The following is a 17,719-nucleotide window of genomic DNA, read 5'->3' on the forward strand; positions in this document are numbered from 1 at the left end:
TGAAAGTATTTGAGATCTATCTGGATAATTTCTACCTGACAGTTAAAACAAACAAGAGGATAATTGCCATGCTGCAAAAGTATACTGAGACCGTTAATCAAATTAATTTTCACCTTCTGGCGTTAATAAATGTAAACAAATAGGTGTTGTTTTTTTCATGAGAAGGTTGCATCTCTAGCCCTACTTGGTTACGCCCTTTCTGCTTCATCTCTCTCCAGCCGCCACAAATGAGAAATTTCCTAGCTATTGAGAAGGAAATTTCAATTCTATTAAGGACACAGAAGCGAGGATTATGCATTTCTTTCTTCACTCTTTATTAAGCCAGTTCAAATTTCGACAAGACAAAACATAAACACTACATATCCCATAAGTCCAATGTATCTCCATGATAATTACTGCCCAATCCATTCACATTCTGTGTCTCCATATATATATATGTCGTCCGTAGTCCGCGTCCTTCCTCGACTTCACTGCGGTCGGAAGTTAAGGCATCACAACTCGTGGTCTCCTCCAATCCTAAAACAGCAATGCAATGTATGAGAAAAGAACTATTGCCCCTATATCTAATCTCAGTCAGAGATAGGAGAAAAAAATGACTAACATCACATGTCCTACTCAGACCAAAAACCCATTCCTGACCTGAATCAATTGAACACTAACAAGTATACAGTATGCACATTATCAATAACCTTTCAAAAGGTGTATTGTAAACCTGAATACTCCCTCTCGTATTAATCCTGGTTCCGATATTCGGAAGGGTAAAAGACACAAGAACTGTGTCGGTGGAATAATCCTCGCCTTCATGTCCTTAATAGAATTTAATATTTCCTTCTCCATAGCTAGGAAATTTCACATTCTTATCAGGACCGGAGGCGAGGGTTATGCATCTTCAAAACTTACTTACCAACAGCGAGCCCGCTTCGTCAATTGGTTTAAAGTAGAATCTCTTGACGGTAGATTCTGATGACCAATTGACCACATTCATGATGTCTTCCAGTCTACCACCTACCTGGCTGGCCTTGGAGGCCATGGCACCTCTAGCTGAGTGTGCCCCAAAAGTTCTTATATCAACACCCGCTTTCATCATAATCCATTTTACCCACCTTGCTATAGATGGAGAAGATACTGCTTGAGAGGGTTTCTTTATCACAATTAGGAGTTGTCTCTCGGCAGCGATATTACGATGTCATTTCCTCGTATGTTTTTAAGCATCTGACAACACACAGCTTAGGGGCACTCTCAAAAGCAGAATATGTTACTGATCGGGTATTTCATTTCGTTCTCCGAGACACCATGAAAATTACTTCTTCGGCTGACAAGGTCCTCATCGAGATATCCAAGGCACTCACATCTAATACCCTTTTGCAAGATATGAGGTAAAGCAACATAAACATACCTTAGTTCGCCAACAATTTTTTGCTTGAAAGGTACTGATTATCTTCCCAAGACGACAGAAGGCGTAACACTAGATTGACATCCCAAAGTTCCGAGTATTGAGCTTCCGCTGGTCTGGAGATCCTGATGCCCTTAAGTAACCTGCAAACTCAGGGATGTTCCTCCACTGGAGTGTTCTGAAGCGGGGATGCCCCGCTGAGATCGCCAATCTAAATTAATTGACCGAGCAGTAGGAAAGACCATACTGTGCCAACTGTGCCCGGAAGTTTACGGTATCTGTAATTTGGGTCCCCATGGGATCGATATGCCTTTCCACACACCAATGGACCCACTGGTTCCACGCTGATCTAAATCTCTTATATGTGCTGGGGGCCCAGGCCTGCCAGGTGAACTTCTCAGCCTCTCTCGAAAGTCTACTGTCTTTCCAACAACTCATGAAATTCTCCAAGCCATGAGATTGAGATGGCTCTGAAGAACCAGTGGGTGTGGTTGACCCCGAGGGTCTAAGAGTAACCGCGGGAAAGTCAGAATGAGGAGCAAGAAGTCGTGAAAAAGTTCCAGCAGCGTTGGGAACCACACTTGTGACATCCACAATGGGGTTATCAACACTACCGATGCCCCCTGATGACGCACCTGAGCTGACACTCTCTGTATCAACAGGAAGGGGGGAAAGGCATAAACCTGATCCCTCCCCAATCTTGCTGGAACGCATCCACTGCTGATGCCCCTGTGTCCAGCTGCCAGCTGAAGTACCTTGGCAGCTGGGTGTTCAGTCTGGATACAAAGAGATCCACTGAGAAAGGACCCCAGCAATCTATGAGCGCCAAAAATACTTTCTGGTCCAGTTGCCAGTCGCTGGTATCCTCCAGGTATCTGGAGTTCTAGTCTGCTAGAGCATTCTGAGTGCCCAGAAGGTACTCTGCCATCACCGAGATTTGACGCTGGAGGCAATAATACCAAACTCCTTCGCCAACTCCGCCAAGGCCCTCAATCGAGTGCCACCCAGGTGGTTTATATATCGGACCACAGACACATTGTCCATCCACAGTAGGATGCAGAAAGAGGCTTTGTCTCGGGTCAGAGACCTGATCGCAAATGATCCCACCAGGAGCTCCAAGCAATTGATGTGGAGACTGAACTCCTGCTGACTACATTGGCCTTCCATCGAAATCTCTCCACATCTGGCCCCCAGCCCTGAAGCCTGGCATCTGACTCTATAAACAGATCTGGCCAGGCCCCAAAGATTGCTCTGCCTTTCCATGCCTCCATGTGACCTAACTACCATTGGAGTTCCGCCCGTGCCTCCTGAGAGAAGGAGATCAGCTCGGAGTAAGTCACTCCGAACCTGAGATGCTGCGCTTTCAGGCGTTGTAATGCCCTGTAATGTAGGGGACCTGGGAAAATGGCCTGTATTGAGGACGAAAGGAGCCCCACAATTCTGGCAAGCTGTCTTAGGGAAATCCTGCCTCGTCTCACAACTTTCCCCAGTTCTTTTTTAATGTGGCCACCTTCTGGGATGGAAGACTGAGGGATGCTGTATTGGAGTCGATGAGAAAACCTAGAAAGATCATAGTCTGGGAGGGAAGAAGTTCCGACTTTTGCCGATTTATTATGAACCCTAATTCCTGTAGAAGAACAGTAGTCATGTTTGTGTGGGAAAGAAGCTGGGGGCGGGACTGATCCATCAGCAGGATATTGTGCAGATAAATTATCAAACACACCTCTTGAGTTCTGATGTGTTCCACTACTGGTTTAAGCAGTTTGGTGAAATACCAGGGTGCTGAAGATAGCCCGAATGGAAGGGAATTGAACTCGAACATCTTTTGTCTCCAAATAAACTGCAGAAACCTGCGGTGCAGAGGAAATATTGGGAATGTGAGGTAAGCATCCTTGAGATCCAGTTGGATCATCCAGTTCCCTTCTAAGAGGAGGTCCCTGAGCATGTGGATGCCCTCCATCTGGAAGTGCCTGTATACCACCCATTCGTTGAAGGCCTGAAGTTTGATGACCGGGCAGAAGCCTTTGTCCTTTTTCTCTAACAAGAATATATCGCTCAGGAAACCCCTGGGAAGAAGGAGGACCACTCTGTGGATGGCCTCCTTTGTTAGAAGCTCTTGAACATCCTTGTCTATTAGAGCCGTGTCTGCGTCCGAGAAGAAGATAGGTTTTGGGGGTGCCTCTTGTACTGGGGTTCCCCAACATTTTATGTGGCACCCTTCCACTGTCTGCAAGATCCAACCACCTTTGTGCGAATCTCCGTAGCCTCCCCCCAAGGGCCCGAGGGGAAGAAGAGATCATTCTTACCGCTAGGTCCTCCTGGGGTATTCGTTCCGCCATGGGCACCTCTGCCTAGTCTGCTCTTCCCCAACTGGGGAAGAAAATGCCTTGGTGGCCATCCCGCCAGCTGTTGTTTCCATTGGTGTACGTGGCATTGGGGCCTTCCTGGTTGAAGCGGCCGGAGGAGCGACCCCTGCCTCTCTACCTTCACTGAAACAATCTTCTTTATGGAGGTTTGCACTTTGTCCAACGCAGAAAAAGTGGACACGAGTTTCCGCCTCTCAGTGCAGATGGTGCAGTTGGCATTCCTCTGAAGACAAACTGCCCTCTGGGCCCAGCCTGCTACGATATCCGTAGGCTGGGGTCTGCTTGTGTGCTTTGCATGCTCTGCCAGCTGAATGATTTGAGTCAGGGGTCCCAACACATCCAAGAGTTTGTCTTGGCACATTCTCCAGGAACAATCGATGACCTTCTTAGGGTCCTTGGTGTACTTTCAAAAGAAAGTACACAATTTTGAGTCGATATCTGGCATCGCCGCCACTTTGCCTGCAAGACTAGGGCAAGGATACTCCGCCATCAATCTGGCCCGAACCTCCTTGTCAAGGGATTGTCTTACTTTTGCTGGCCACATAGTCAGCCACTCCAAGGATCTGGGATGGTATATCCCGTCAGGGTCAAACATGTCCGAAGTTAACGTGTCCCCTTCTTCTGGGTCTGGCGTGGCTGTAGCCAGGCGCCATGGTTGAGCAGAATCTTGCTCCTCATCTGAGGATGTCTTGCCCTGTGTGTCCCCCTCTCCCTGTAAGGGTGACCATTTCTTGGGGTCCAATATTGGGTGAACACCATCACCGGTCTGTCCAGGCCATTCTTCCTACCCGAAGGGAGCTCGCTTCAACATGTGCGCACACTTATGGAAGGCTTTGGTGAGGCGTTTGAAGCCTTCCAGGTGTGCCATGTCACATCTGCATGATTTCTTGGGAGCTGCCCCCTCCTGGCCAGCTCCCATCTCTCCAAACATGCCTGTCCCTATTGAGACCTGAGCAATTATTTTGGCCACACTCTCCTGTAGAAGGGCAAGGGCCTTTCCATTGGCCTGCAAGAGAATGGCATCCACCTCAAGTGGGAGGCGACGCCGAGAAGACCCTTCCCCTGAGAGCTGGTTGGGGAAATATTCATGGTCCTGAAGGGACTGCATTTTTAACAGAGGGATAGAAAGCAAGGGCTAAGAGTGACAGAAAAAACGTCCTGAGAGTATTAAGGGCAGCCCCCCGCACTTCTGTCAGACAGTTATATAGGCTTTAGCCTGTGCGTGCGTAGGATGGCCGCTCTGCACATGTGATATGGGGTCCGGCCAGGCTAAGCACTTACCGCCAGGGGGTGTTCTGTTCCCCCTAAGCATCTCACGAAAACGGTTGAGCATCCACGGCAGCTCGTACTGCCTCACGAACTCGCTCTGGGCCTCGCACAGCGGCACAAAAGAGCACCCTTTGGTAGACCAGACATGTGATCGCAGGCAAATCACCGCTCTGGCTAATTTTGCCTGCCCGCGATTGCGTCGCCAGAACAGTGTAAATCGAGTCAGGCAAAGACACAATAATGAAATATAATTTAGGCAAACAATCGCAATGTCAGTACACGCAAAAAAGGCAACTGACGCACAAGCAGTTAAGAAGGAGGAAGGAAGCGGACTATGGATATATATATATATATATATATATATATATATACACACACACACTAAGTGTGAGTGGATTGGGCAGTAGTTGCCATTAGACTCATGAGATATGTACTGTTTATGTTTTTTTCTTGTTTAACTCTGAACTGGCTGTTATTAAAGAGTGAAAAAAGAAATACATAATCCTCGCCTACGGTCCTGACGTAGAATTTGTTGGTTCCCTAAGAAACTGTTTTTCAGTTTTCAAAATTGGTAACAATGCCCAAAACCGGCGTAGCAAAATAACAGTCGTGTAACGTACCTAGCGACTGCAAACAGTCCCCGTTAGATATTTGTAGCAGTTTTTACCATTCTGTATAGTTTTAGCGACGGTCTGTTTATGTGTTGCTTTCATTAAGAGCTCTAAAAATAAAGCCTCTTCAGCACAAAGCAACGTGAACACATCCCCTATGATATGCTGTGCAGTAATGCGGAGGACTGAAACGAAAATTAACATAAACAGTGCTGCCGTTCCAAAAAATTGTGCTTCCTGTTATGAATTCGAATAGCAATTACTGGGGCGAAAAGAGCATGCAAAATCACAGGAACTGTCCTAATTTAACCACGTTTTATGGAAACAAAGCACAAAAGTGCTATATACTAACTGCTGTTTCGTCAAATTTCATTTTCCCAACACTCTACGGTTATCTCCTTGTGTGTAAATAGAATTATGGTGTAGAGATCATAATACCCTGTGCTAAGATGGCCGCCACGTTTATGCTTGACAAAATTAATTTCTCTCACAAACTCTAGTTCTGTTCCTTCCATGATTACCCTCGTGCTACGTGAAGCGTGGTGGCGTCACCCCAGCGTCGTTGCCTGAGTAACTGTAACTTTGCTCTTTGACCTGACGTGTGGAGCCTGTGGCGGGAGATTGCAGCATGGCTGTGCAACCCAAGCAAACCTTGTCCCTAGATAGCGGGGCGGAGAGCGGCTTCTTGGCTTTTTATCGTTCTATGCCCAATAAGCCCAGCACCACCCTACGGGTCTTCGATCGCAGCGACTACTATACAGTGCACGGCAGCGATGCCCTGTTTGCGGCAAAAGAGGTGTTCAAGACCAATGGAGTCATCAAGTATTTGGGGACAGGTAACTGGTACTTCATGGACCTTACGTTTAAGGAACCCAGATACTGACTAGAGTGCCAGGCTTATTTAATGTGCATAGCCCACATCTAACCTTAACTAGCGCTTTAAATGGAAAAAAATAAGTGCAGATACTCACCAAAATGAGTGGCGGACTGGGGTGGAGACAAGGGTGGTTCTAAGGGCGGGGCTAGGTTTTTGCCCATCCTATGCCAGAAATGTGCATGCATTGTAAGAACGAATGATGTATCTGCCCATAAGTTATTATACTAATAGCCATTTATGTAGTTTTTATATAATAAGTGCTTATTGTTAACCAAAGTAATCCAGCATTAGTAATCGTAGAATAACAACGTCTTGAGGAAAAAACAGCAAGTTTCCTAACGTGTAACTTGCTGTTTGCATACATGTGCTTGATGCAGAATCATGAATCATTTAGCCATATCCCAAGGATTTTAACTGCAGGTAACATACGGATGTCTTAAACAATAACCAACTGAGCTACTTACATAAATCTTTGATCTGCATGTGTAGTTTTATGCTGAGTTGAACTTATGATCAAAATGCACAGAGATCTTTCCAGCAACTGAATTAACTACCAGTTATTAAAGTGTCATTGTACCCAGGAACTTGCTGGATAGACAAATATCTCTGTACCAGATTATATTTTGAAATGCACCCTGCTGTGATTAATTAAGCAAGCCAAAATAGTTATTGCATTGGTTTTTCCATAGTTTTAAAGAATAAATAAGTTCAGACTTTGCTCTGCTCTTTCTGAGTCCTCCCACTTTCTGTTGCCAACTCTTGGCCCTTACCCGATTCTTATAGAAATTCACAAGATTTTCTATAGAAACGGAGACCGGCAGTTAAAACACACATTCTCTCCATGCTCAGAAAAGTCTAAATACATTTTCCCCCTTTCACACACACTTAAACCATAGCTGGTTCAAGGCATGGGCAAAGGGTCTCTATCCCTGGGTCACAGCCTTTCAGGGGGGAGAGAGTCTTGCCATGATGAGCTTGAATAATTCTTAAACAGATTGTTTTAAATAGTGTTTTCCTTTAACATATTTTAATGTGGGAGGTGTGTTACATTTTGCAGGCAAATGTTGTGCTTATGTTTCATGCAACCTCCATAAAAAAGTTTTTCACAACAAAACAGGACCTCACATATGAGAAAAGGAAGGGTGTCCCAGATTATTTGCAGTAGTAGTCGGGAGCTGATGCTGTGTTACAAAATTAAAAACACATCTCTATCCCAGAATATTAGATATAAAAAACATTTAGAATTTGGAACACCGTGACTGTTCACTATCAGTGACCTTGCCAAAGTGGGCATGAAAGAGCTGAAACTGGATCATAAATTTAAAGCTCTTTCAAAAAGGGGCCACCTAAATACGTTTGCTCAGTGCCCCCGAAATCCTTAAAATGTCCCTGACTTGAACATCCATTTCATACTCTGAACCACATTAAGTTTCACATTAACACAGAAGTTCTGTATTTAATTCTAACAGACATAGCCATGCTTGCAAACAGACACGTTTGGATTTTACTTTCCATCTCTCACATGTTGTCTCACAGAAGCACAGCCGGACAGTGGCAGCTCTCAAAAATTGCATACAGTTTGTGCCAGTTGCAGTGCCCTGAAGGATTCAATATCCACCATGAAAAAAACAAAAGAATGGTCATTGTTGATGTTTGTTTATATGCATTATGTGTATGGATTCCCACAAAATATGTAAGCAGGGGCTGGTATTCCCAAGTGGCACCTTGATATGTGACATTTTCAATCCATCCCTGATTTTTACAATACATGCTTTGTATGTTGGCATTTTTTAATCTTGCACAGAATGAGAAAAGGAAACTACAAATCCCAGAATGCAAATGTTTGCTAGCTAAAATCCAAAACTGTATGAAAAAGTCACATCTTCTACGGAACCTCCTGTCACAGTTGTTTAGGTTTGATTTTCCATCGGAAGCAAGAGGTTGCCATTTGTAAGACGCTGAAATAAATAATTAATTGTGCCTCTGTCCAGTCAGTTACTGTGCACAAGATGGGGGCGAGGATGTTTTCCAAACAACAGAAGTGTATTGCTGACATTAATGAAGCAAGAGGTCTAAACACCGGAGTCGGGGAAGGTGGGTCAGATGAGACGAGGCTATTGTAGAAATTCAGCTAGGCCTGATTAGCCTTCCAGTAGCACTGCTGTTCAGTAGTTGATGGGGGTGAATGATGGGATTGCAGTCGCTGATGTTCAAGGTTGAAAGGGACCACTATAGGTGTAGCCAGCGTTTTGTCTCTTCCTTGATCACTGCAGCTGTTGATAGCCAGGTAAATAAAGCTCATACCTCTTTGTACTTCTGTTGTGGGAACTTTATACTGGAGACTACTCTATTGTGACAAGCTGTGTGTGGAACACCGTCTTCAAATGACACTTGGAAGGAGAGCCATCGCAAACAGTTCTGAAAGTACAGACTGAGAATCCACATCTCCTTTTTGCTTTAAATGTATTAAAGTGGAAGTTTCTGACTCGTTTGTTCCAGTTCCCAGTTCTCGTTGATCAAGGAAGGGAGCACTCTTCAGAGTACTTAGAAATGCTGTGCATTTAGAGCTGGTGTCTGCCTGATAACCAGCTTCCCAGAAGGGAGGGGACCTCACCTGAAGTCTTGCTTGGAAGGAAAAAGCTGTTCTTTTCACCTAAAGTGCTTAGAAGCGGACATGCCTGCTGATAGTGTGAAGGAGCCTGCCGACCCTCCAGGAGGTGTGACTGTCCGGGGAGAGGTAAGAGCAGTTTTTGACCCCATTGGTGTGTGGTTCTGCCAGAAAAGGTAGACTAGGAGAGTGATCTGTGTGCTCTGGGGGGGTGTTTGCAGTCTGTCTGTACAAACTGCTCCAGGAGGGATCTGAAACAAGAATCTGTGCCGGAGTGAACTGTGCAGCTGTACCAAAAACTGTGCCTGAGTGGACTGGGCACTGCATCAGAAAAACTGCCCAAGGCGGATTGGACCACACCTGCAACTTTGTCTCAGTCAGATAGTACCTCCCGTTCATTCTGACTCCTGTGGCTTACTTTTCATACCTCATCCAAGAGGGATTCATTGCCAACTGGAGGCCTGCGTCCTCTCCAGAGCACCACATGCCTGCAAGGTCTCCAGGTAGCAGCGACTTCCACAGCTACTAGCTGATGTCTCTGCCCCAATGTCGGAAGACCCTCCAACCAGTATATCTCCTCCTGGAAGAGAATCGGAAGGACGTGTGCTTTAGGTCAACTACCCCTGCCGAAAGAAGACTGAAACAACTCCACTTAGGTAAGAACTGTAATATAGAGATTGTTTGAGTTAACTGAGTGTATACACTACTCAAAGTGGTAATCTGCCCCTTAGCCTTGATGAAAGTCCTTTTGAGATTGAATCTAGAAGGAGGGGAACTGCCTAATTAAACAGAGGATGGTCAACCAGGAGAGGAGGACCAGGACCCTAGAAGTAGTATCCTGTGACCTTTTCTGTGAAATATTAAGTTTTGAGCTTATCTTAATGTACTCTTCTTTATCACTGTAAAGCTCTGGGTTTTGACAAATCAAATATTGCGTTGCTGGGTGATTTTTTAGTTCTGAACTTGCTCACAGCAACCCTACCTCCCTGAGAAGCATATTTGTGCTCGCCATTGTTACAACGCCTTCAGCACCTATCAGAGGTATTTGGCAGTTTTTCAGAGCCATGGTAGGACGAAACCCAAACTACTTTGCCTCCAAGGCTGAGTCCCAGTAACTCCTGTTTTTCCCTTGGCCCACTGAACCAGGTCTGACAGATGGGCTGTTCACTGATATTTGTATATCTGATTGAAGCTTGTGGCAATTTAAGGTATGTGCTTCTGGTCATTTGCTGGGAGAGACTGGTGGGTTTTACAGATACCTCACCACAGGGAATTAAATCTTTTCAGGTTGACTGGGCAGCAGAAAGACTTCACCTTGGACAGCGTAGAAAAATAACATCGGTCCTATTCCACTGCAGTAGGTATCTTTGTTCCCCCTAGATTGGTGGTTATAGTCATTACCTTTAGTTTTGCAGACATTGCTTCTTATGACTGATGCAAGTGATCACACCCATATCCTTTCGGAGATCCTTATAAGATAACAATGGGGTGCATCATCTGAGCACAGACCTGAAGCATAACAGCAGTCCAATTACTTGATGTGAGGAATAAAGTATTCCTTCTCATTGACCCCATTCTGACAAGGGGCCTTTTGTTTGCCTGTTTTTTTTCTCAACTGAAGCTATGATGTCTGTAGAAAAAGTAATTGTGTATTGTTTTATAATGTCTAATCCTCAGAGCCCCGGGACAGAGTTTTAGCTATGAGAACGTTCTGCAAGTTAAACTCTCACTCCTAACATCTGTGTGTGTCTATAGATATATTGCACATAACAAGCTTGAGTTCCAGAAAGCCCAAGTCAGCCTCCTACACTTTTAAGATAGGTAATTGAGTACCGTTACTGTGTAATAGTATTACGCATCATGCAAAAACAGGTCACTAGTAAAGCAGCACATTATCATCTCTGAAAGCTGTTAAACATCCTTCCATTCCTACTGTGTAGGCTTGTGAAAACTATTCTGCCTGGCCCCTTGTTCACGAGGTGTGTGGAGTTGCCTGACCTCTTATGCCTACTCTAAGAGACCTTGCTTTGTCTCTAATTGTGATCTTTAATTAAAACAAGAAGTGTGTTCTTCTATACTTCTAAATTTTTTTTTTTTTTTTTTTTTTTTTTTTTTTACAATGGCAAGTCCAACAATTCTGGTGAGGGGAGGGGATTATTTGAGTATCAAGAGCCTGTTTATGGGGCAACCGTTACTATTTGTAGATTCTGGTTTCCAGAAAGTGAATTGCATCTCTTTTGTGGCTTTGCCCCTTATTGTCTCTATAATGGAGGGTAGGACATCATTTTGGTTAGTATGTCTTTTTTTGCTCTTGCCTTATTTTTCATTTATTGGTGAACAGGATGGATACATCCTCTACATTAATGTTTTTTTTAAAAAAATCGAAAAGGCAAGAACTGGTGTCATCTCATTTGAAATGTTACAGTCCCTGAAGCTTCCCTTCATGTTCTCCATCTCCATTTTATTTCTCTGAGTAACCTTTTTTTGTGCTTTAGTGTCTTCAATTAATGAATTGTCTAAATGTACAGTGATTGAAAACCATTATGCAATATAACTTTACCGTAAAATCTGTATGCAGTTGTTACATTTATAAACAAGCAATGGCAAAGCCAATAGTTCTCGCCAATGCAAGATTTATTGGCTTAATCACTTCTTCTTTTTTAGTCATGTTGTACAGTAGCTAAAAATTAATATCTTGCAGTCCGCGCTAGTTGCACTGCTGTACTACATGGGTTAAATAAACATTGGCAAAGCCGATAGATCTTTCAAAGTAGCAACCTGTTGGCTTTGCTAATGATTTTTTTCATTTAAGATCTCTACTATTTGAGCAATGATTTTTCCAGTGATAAGGAAGAGAAGACAATACGCCTCTTTAAAGCTTATGTCCTGTTTCTTAATACTTAATTGTGCACATGTACAGCAGTCGTGCTTAGAAGCCACCACAAGATCATTCTGTTTGCACCTATGTGAGCCACCAATCACTCCATACACTCATCCAAAAACATATTGGGCTCTAGGAGATGCTTCCTGCTAATAGAACATCCTCAAGTGGTAGAGCTGCAATTTGCTGTCCTACCGTTATGTGTACACATATAAATCAGCTTGAAACATGCCTTATTTTTAGCATAAAATATTTTATTCATGGCCAAAACATCCCAGAAATTAGGAAACACCTAGTGTTGGTGAGATCATACATAGTGTGAATTACTCAAGAGTTTGAAGTGAAGGTTGCAAAATTGGTCTTTGTGGCCATCCTCCTTTCCAGTAAGAAAAGAATGCACAAAATAATCAAAGGTTTGCATTTTCAATGTACTCGCAACATCTACGTTCACCCTGGTAATTATAAGGAAGGTGGGAATGGGCAAAGGGCAAGTTCATGCAACAGGTTAATGCTTCACATGCCTTTTATCTAGGTATACTAATTGGTAGTTAAGCCCAATAGTACCCTAGACAGCTGACCTTCATAAAAGCAGAAGTGCTTTAAGCAACAGAACTCACACAAGTGTCAAGATTGTAACTGCAATATGCCAAAGAGTATGCTTTTTTAAATTTTTATAGAGGTGGTCACAATAGAGGTAGTAAAGAACTTGATCAATGATTCCAGTAACACTCGGCGTAAGACGATGCATGCATGCTTCACTACCAAAGGCACACAGGGTCTAACCTGGACGTTGGTCCCTGTGGATTAGCAATGGTTCGTTCACCATACTTTCCCAGAAGACCACCTCACACAATCCTACATACATCATTGGACACGCTTGGTGACCCAGCCTATAATCAAAATTAAAATAGTCATGAGGTTACATAGGAATACCACTAAGCACAGAAGAGCAAACTTAAAATGTGAAAACATGACTGCACTATCTCCGTTAATTTGCAGTTTCCAGAATGGTACTAAGTAAACATGCACCGGTGTGTGGAATAATTTTCAGATAACTTGAGACATAAATTGCACAAGATTGCAGACATTTCAGAAAAACAGACACACGTTGCTTGTTGTTGCTGTTAAAGCAATGCAAACAGCTTTTTTGTACATGTGAATCCCCAGCTGTGGGGTATTTCAGATTTATGATAGAACATGCTACTATGGTATAAGACAAAAGTCCTTCTCATGTGACTGGTTTTCCCCACTTTTAGGAAGACTAACATTTAGCTCCTCCTTATGAGTCTGGCGGTCCTAGGACCTCCACGTTGTGGAAAGCGCCACGGTCGGACCCCTGGCACCGCCACTTATTTGACGGCCTGGCGGTGCCGGTGGTCTCAATCCACCAGGGCAGCGCTGCCCTGGGGATTACCATTTCCCTCTCCGCTGGCTTTTACATGGCAGTTGCACCGATATGTAAAAACTGGCGGAGATGGGGCCCCTGCACTGCCCATGCACTTGCTTTTTACTGTCTACTTGGCAGACAATTAGTTAAAAGCACAGCAACATTGCTGCCGGCTCTATTATGAGCCACCGTCAAAGTTGTGGGCTGTGGGCTGTATCCTGCTGGGCTGGCGGGTAGAAACTCTGTTTCTGCCTGTCAACCCAGCGGGAAACTCTTAATAGCCCTCGTGGTCAGATCACCGCACTGGTGGTTTTCTGACCACACGGCTTTGGTGGACGGGAGTTTCTGTCAGCCGAAGTTGTAATGAGGGCCTTAATCTCTAAAAGTTGATTTTTAGTGTTGAATGATTCTGGCATTAAGATATGGTGGTGGTTAGCAGTAAGTAAGAGTTTTTTTTACTAAGCCAATATACTTATACAGCCCCTAAAAACTCCCAATGACTGCCTCAAGCTTTTTAGTGTCTAATATGCCTTAAGAGTTTATCTAAATGCACTTCATAAGACTGTCCTCTTGCAAAAGAGACATATCTGGTCAACTAATGCATTACAAAAACTCCTTTTTCAGGGGCCATTACAGTTATCCTGACACTGCTGTTCTGCATTTTATGGTCCAAGTGTCTATCTTTTGTGACACAACCAAATACATAAAATGCTGGCATGTTATTCTTAAGCATTTTGGTTTGGCAACAGTTAATCCTAGTTACTGCTGTACACATAAGTGTGGCAGATGAAAAATAACATATACAGTTTACACTGTGCATGAGCTAAGCAACTGCACAATTTTACCGGAAATTCCACCTACCTGTTACTTAATGGGGGCATGACATTAGCCATGACTATATTTAAAAGGGGGTTTAATGAGGGCCCTGCTAGGTCACTGGAGAGTCAGAGAAGGACAAGATATAAAGAGCTTTCCTTTGGCTTCATCAAAGATAGTTGTGAGTGAAGACTTCGACTTTCAAGAAATGAGATGCCTAAGTATTAATACGAGGGCCTTCTGATAATAACTTTACCATTGAGACAAATACATTTGACTTTGTGCCATTTACTGAAATGCTTAAATTGTTTCTTAGATGCTATAGGCTAATGCTAATTATATCACTTGTATAAGTTTAATATGCTTAATGCAGAAGGAGCATAGACTGTTTCTGTAATTTTGGGCCTCAAGATCTTTTGTGCGTGGGAGAGGGACCCTGGTCCACAACATATAAATTGAACATTAATGGTTCAAGTTTCTAGTGTGAATTTTAAGGGAGATAGATTATCTCCGAGTTTGTTTTGAATCAGGAGCGGTGGAATGCCCCAGGAATTGAATTTAGTCATATGTCTAAACAGTTATATGTAGTTTTAAAATCAACGAAAGAGACATGTAATAACTTGCTGCATTCTCTAACGTGGGTTTCTACTGGCATAAATAAAGCTAGTGTAGTATCTGATGTCCTGCATTTGGCTCAAAAGAATGTCTGAAATCAAACTCATGGTTTTTAAACTCATCAGTTCCTCAAATAATAATGGCAAATAATTTGTGTCTCTGTCAGGGAGGACGATCAGAGTCCAGAAGTAACAGCAGATGTTAGCCAGCTCTATTTTTTTCTTATTTTCTTTTTTCACTGCTCTGTTGGTTTACAGATTTTCCTTGACTCTTCTTTCGAGGAAATTATTTCACTCTACTCTTGAAGCTTCTTAATAACACGTTATTTAGCTGTTCCTAAAACTGGATTTTAGGTGCCTCCCAAGTGAGCGTTTATAGCATTACTACTAGAACGGAGAATCGCAGTATATGTCTCTGAAGCAGGTTTCTGGATTGAGATTCCCTATTTGACTAAAATAGCTTTATAGGAAAATATGAAATCACATTTGCAAAGTTCATTGGCCATGAGAGGGTGGCAGTCTGCCCTCCTTATAAAGTAAGTGAGCAGCTGCTTTAAGGCTGGACGGGTCTGCGAGAGGCCCAGGTAATTTCCCCTACTAAGATGTTTGACATGCATTAGGTGGCCTATAAATCAGCCTGCTTTCATTATCTTTTGCCTAAATACTGAAATTTGTATGTCTGACGGGTCTCTATTGGAGTAGCTAATGTATCAGCATTGGTGTCCCCGGAGAGCTGGTGATTTGCAAATGCCCCTTTTCACTTTTTGATAGATTATTGTAGTGATTTGGGAAGTCCTCTCGCTATCATTGTCATGTTCCTGCCTTGTTACATGCTGTGTTTAGGGAATCTCTGCTGGTTGGTTTAAAGATGGTTACATTGTGGTCTAGCTGAGACTAATTGCTTTGATGTGGTAATTGTAGTAACCCCTTCCTAAATGTCCTACTCTGGATGTATACCTTTACCTGATTGTCCTTGGTAATGGAGCCCATATTGCCTGCCCCTTCACCTGTTTATTCAGATGTTCACTTGGACCCAACTGCCCGCCTCATAATGTTTGTGTCGCCCACTTGTTCAGTTCTCACGCATGAGCCCACTGCCACATTATGAATTTCAGACCGTAAAATACAGGAAAAATCGTTTCGGAGCATACCATATGTGCTACTTGTTTGACAAAGCACTCCGCATTTTTCTTTTCATTCAGTTTGTGAATGTGGCACCTTGTGAGTATCTATGGCCTGTTCCAGTAAAGACGATGTATGATTCGAGTTTTTTTAAGTTGAGTGTAAATACTTTGGGAAGGGATGGATGCCAGTTTGGAAAGCCTTACACATGCATACGCCATTTGAACTTTCCTACAAGAATGATAACATGGTTTGTGTGGGAATTACTCTAACCCATTGATATGGGTATAAATTAGACATGTGTTACAGTTATGTGCTATGTGTTATAGCATAAGGAATTAGAAGGCTATTGAGAATGAGTTTCATTCTAATTCCTAGGTTGCATAGGATGTTGATGAGAAGGTAGACATAGCGGTTTGTATAAGCCTTGGCAGAGTGCCTAAATTACTTATGAGGCTAGTGAGTCAAGAAAATAATTTTCTGTAACCATATTAAATATGCATATGACATTAGATAAGTTATAAATGCCAATGAATTCCCAAATGAGATGTGCATGGTTGGTGTATCTCTGGCAGCTGTTTTTTTTTTTTAAAAGCAAGTTATAATTTCTGGCTGATACTACATGGTTTATATTTTTAAAAGATGGTCATAAATTTTATGTGTAAATATTGTTTTTTTTTTTATTAGCAAAGCAGTATTTTAGCCGACATCGAATTGTATGGTCTGATCTTTTATGTATTTTAGCATGGCTAATCAAAATATTTTATAAAGCACCACGCTTGTGATGAACCATTTGTTGATTATTGTTTTACTCATATTTTTTGTAGTCTTATGCTGTTAACCATACAAATAATTACATATAGAAAGCAATACCATCAAATGCTCTCAATTTGAATCTCTGAAGGAAATCACATTTGTGGCATCTATACTGTTGACAAAAATATAAGTGATAACCAAATAAACCAGAAACAAGAACAGCTTGTTGGTGGGCAAAAAAACAATTGTGCCTTCCTGTAAGCAATTAAGACTGCAATTGGGCAGCCCTTGGTGGAGGTAGGCTTGTGTTTCAGTTAGTGTTGTGTCAGTTGTGGAGTGCAAATATTCTTTCCTTTGTCATGCAGTAGCCAAAGTAAATCTCTGAACTAACTAAGGTCCGTGTGTTCATGGTTAACTCTACTAAGAGCTAATTAGATGGCCATTGTATTTTTCTGTGTTTAATATGTGATCCCAAAATTAATTGCCATTTTTAACTCAAACGCTCACATCAGACAAGTGTTGCCAGGCAGTAAAGGCTGCTTTTCTAACCACACATTCTTAATATTTGTCACTGGAGTCTGTTGTTAGGCAACCAAAACTGAGTTTATTGCTCATTCATCAGACTCGACCTGCTGTAGGGTAGGGCCTACAACACTTCTCACTAGTCAGACTTTTGTTGTGAAGAGTGTACAGTTCCTTGCCATATATATTCACATGGAATATAAAAGTAGACACAGTTTACTATTTCAGAATTTGTTGATCAAACATTTTATTATCCATAGTCCATCATACAGGTGCCTTTTGTGGTGCTTCATACAGTTTGTCCAATAGATCAACTTTTTTTTGTCTAATGCACACTGTTGCTCCAATTGAATATCATATTGTATACCTTGATCAGATATACTTATAATACCAAAGCTATTTAGTAATCTTTAGGTATGTTGTTTTTAAACACGATGGTATGGGGTCTGTAAAAAAACAGATACAGACAACTTGTGTTTCACCCCCTTCTCTGGTGT

At 42.7% G+C, this 17,719-nt stretch overlaps 1 protein-coding gene and 1 long non-coding RNA gene across 2 annotated transcripts in view; one reads left to right on the forward strand and one right to left on the reverse strand.

Annotated features, from left to right (window-relative positions):
• Nucleotides 1–290: 290 nt before the first annotated feature.
• On the reverse strand, nt 291–5,756 carry LOC138295633 (uncharacterized). Its single transcript, XR_011203645.1, has 2 exons — nt 5,649–5,756; nt 291–516 (listed from the first exon to the last, which is right to left on the reverse strand). It is a non-coding gene; the product is annotated as an uncharacterized lncRNA (long non-coding RNA).
• Nucleotides 5,757–6,188: 432 nt separating this feature from the next.
• The window catches only part of MSH2 (mutS homolog 2), a 530,159-nt gene continuing 518,628 nt past the window's right edge, over nt 6,189–17,719 (forward strand). The window contains exon 1 of the mRNA XM_069234037.1: nt 6,189–6,475. Coding sequence (XP_069090138.1) covers nt 6,268–6,475 — 208 coding nt within the window. The 5' untranslated portion in view covers nt 6,189–6,267. The remainder of the gene's footprint in view (nt 6,476–17,719) is intronic.

Source organism: Pleurodeles waltl, chromosome 5, assembly GCF_031143425.1.
Source record: "Pleurodeles waltl isolate 20211129_DDA chromosome 5, aPleWal1.hap1.20221129, whole genome shotgun sequence".
NCBI classification, from domain to species: Eukaryota; Metazoa; Chordata; class Amphibia; order Caudata; family Salamandridae; genus Pleurodeles; species Pleurodeles waltl.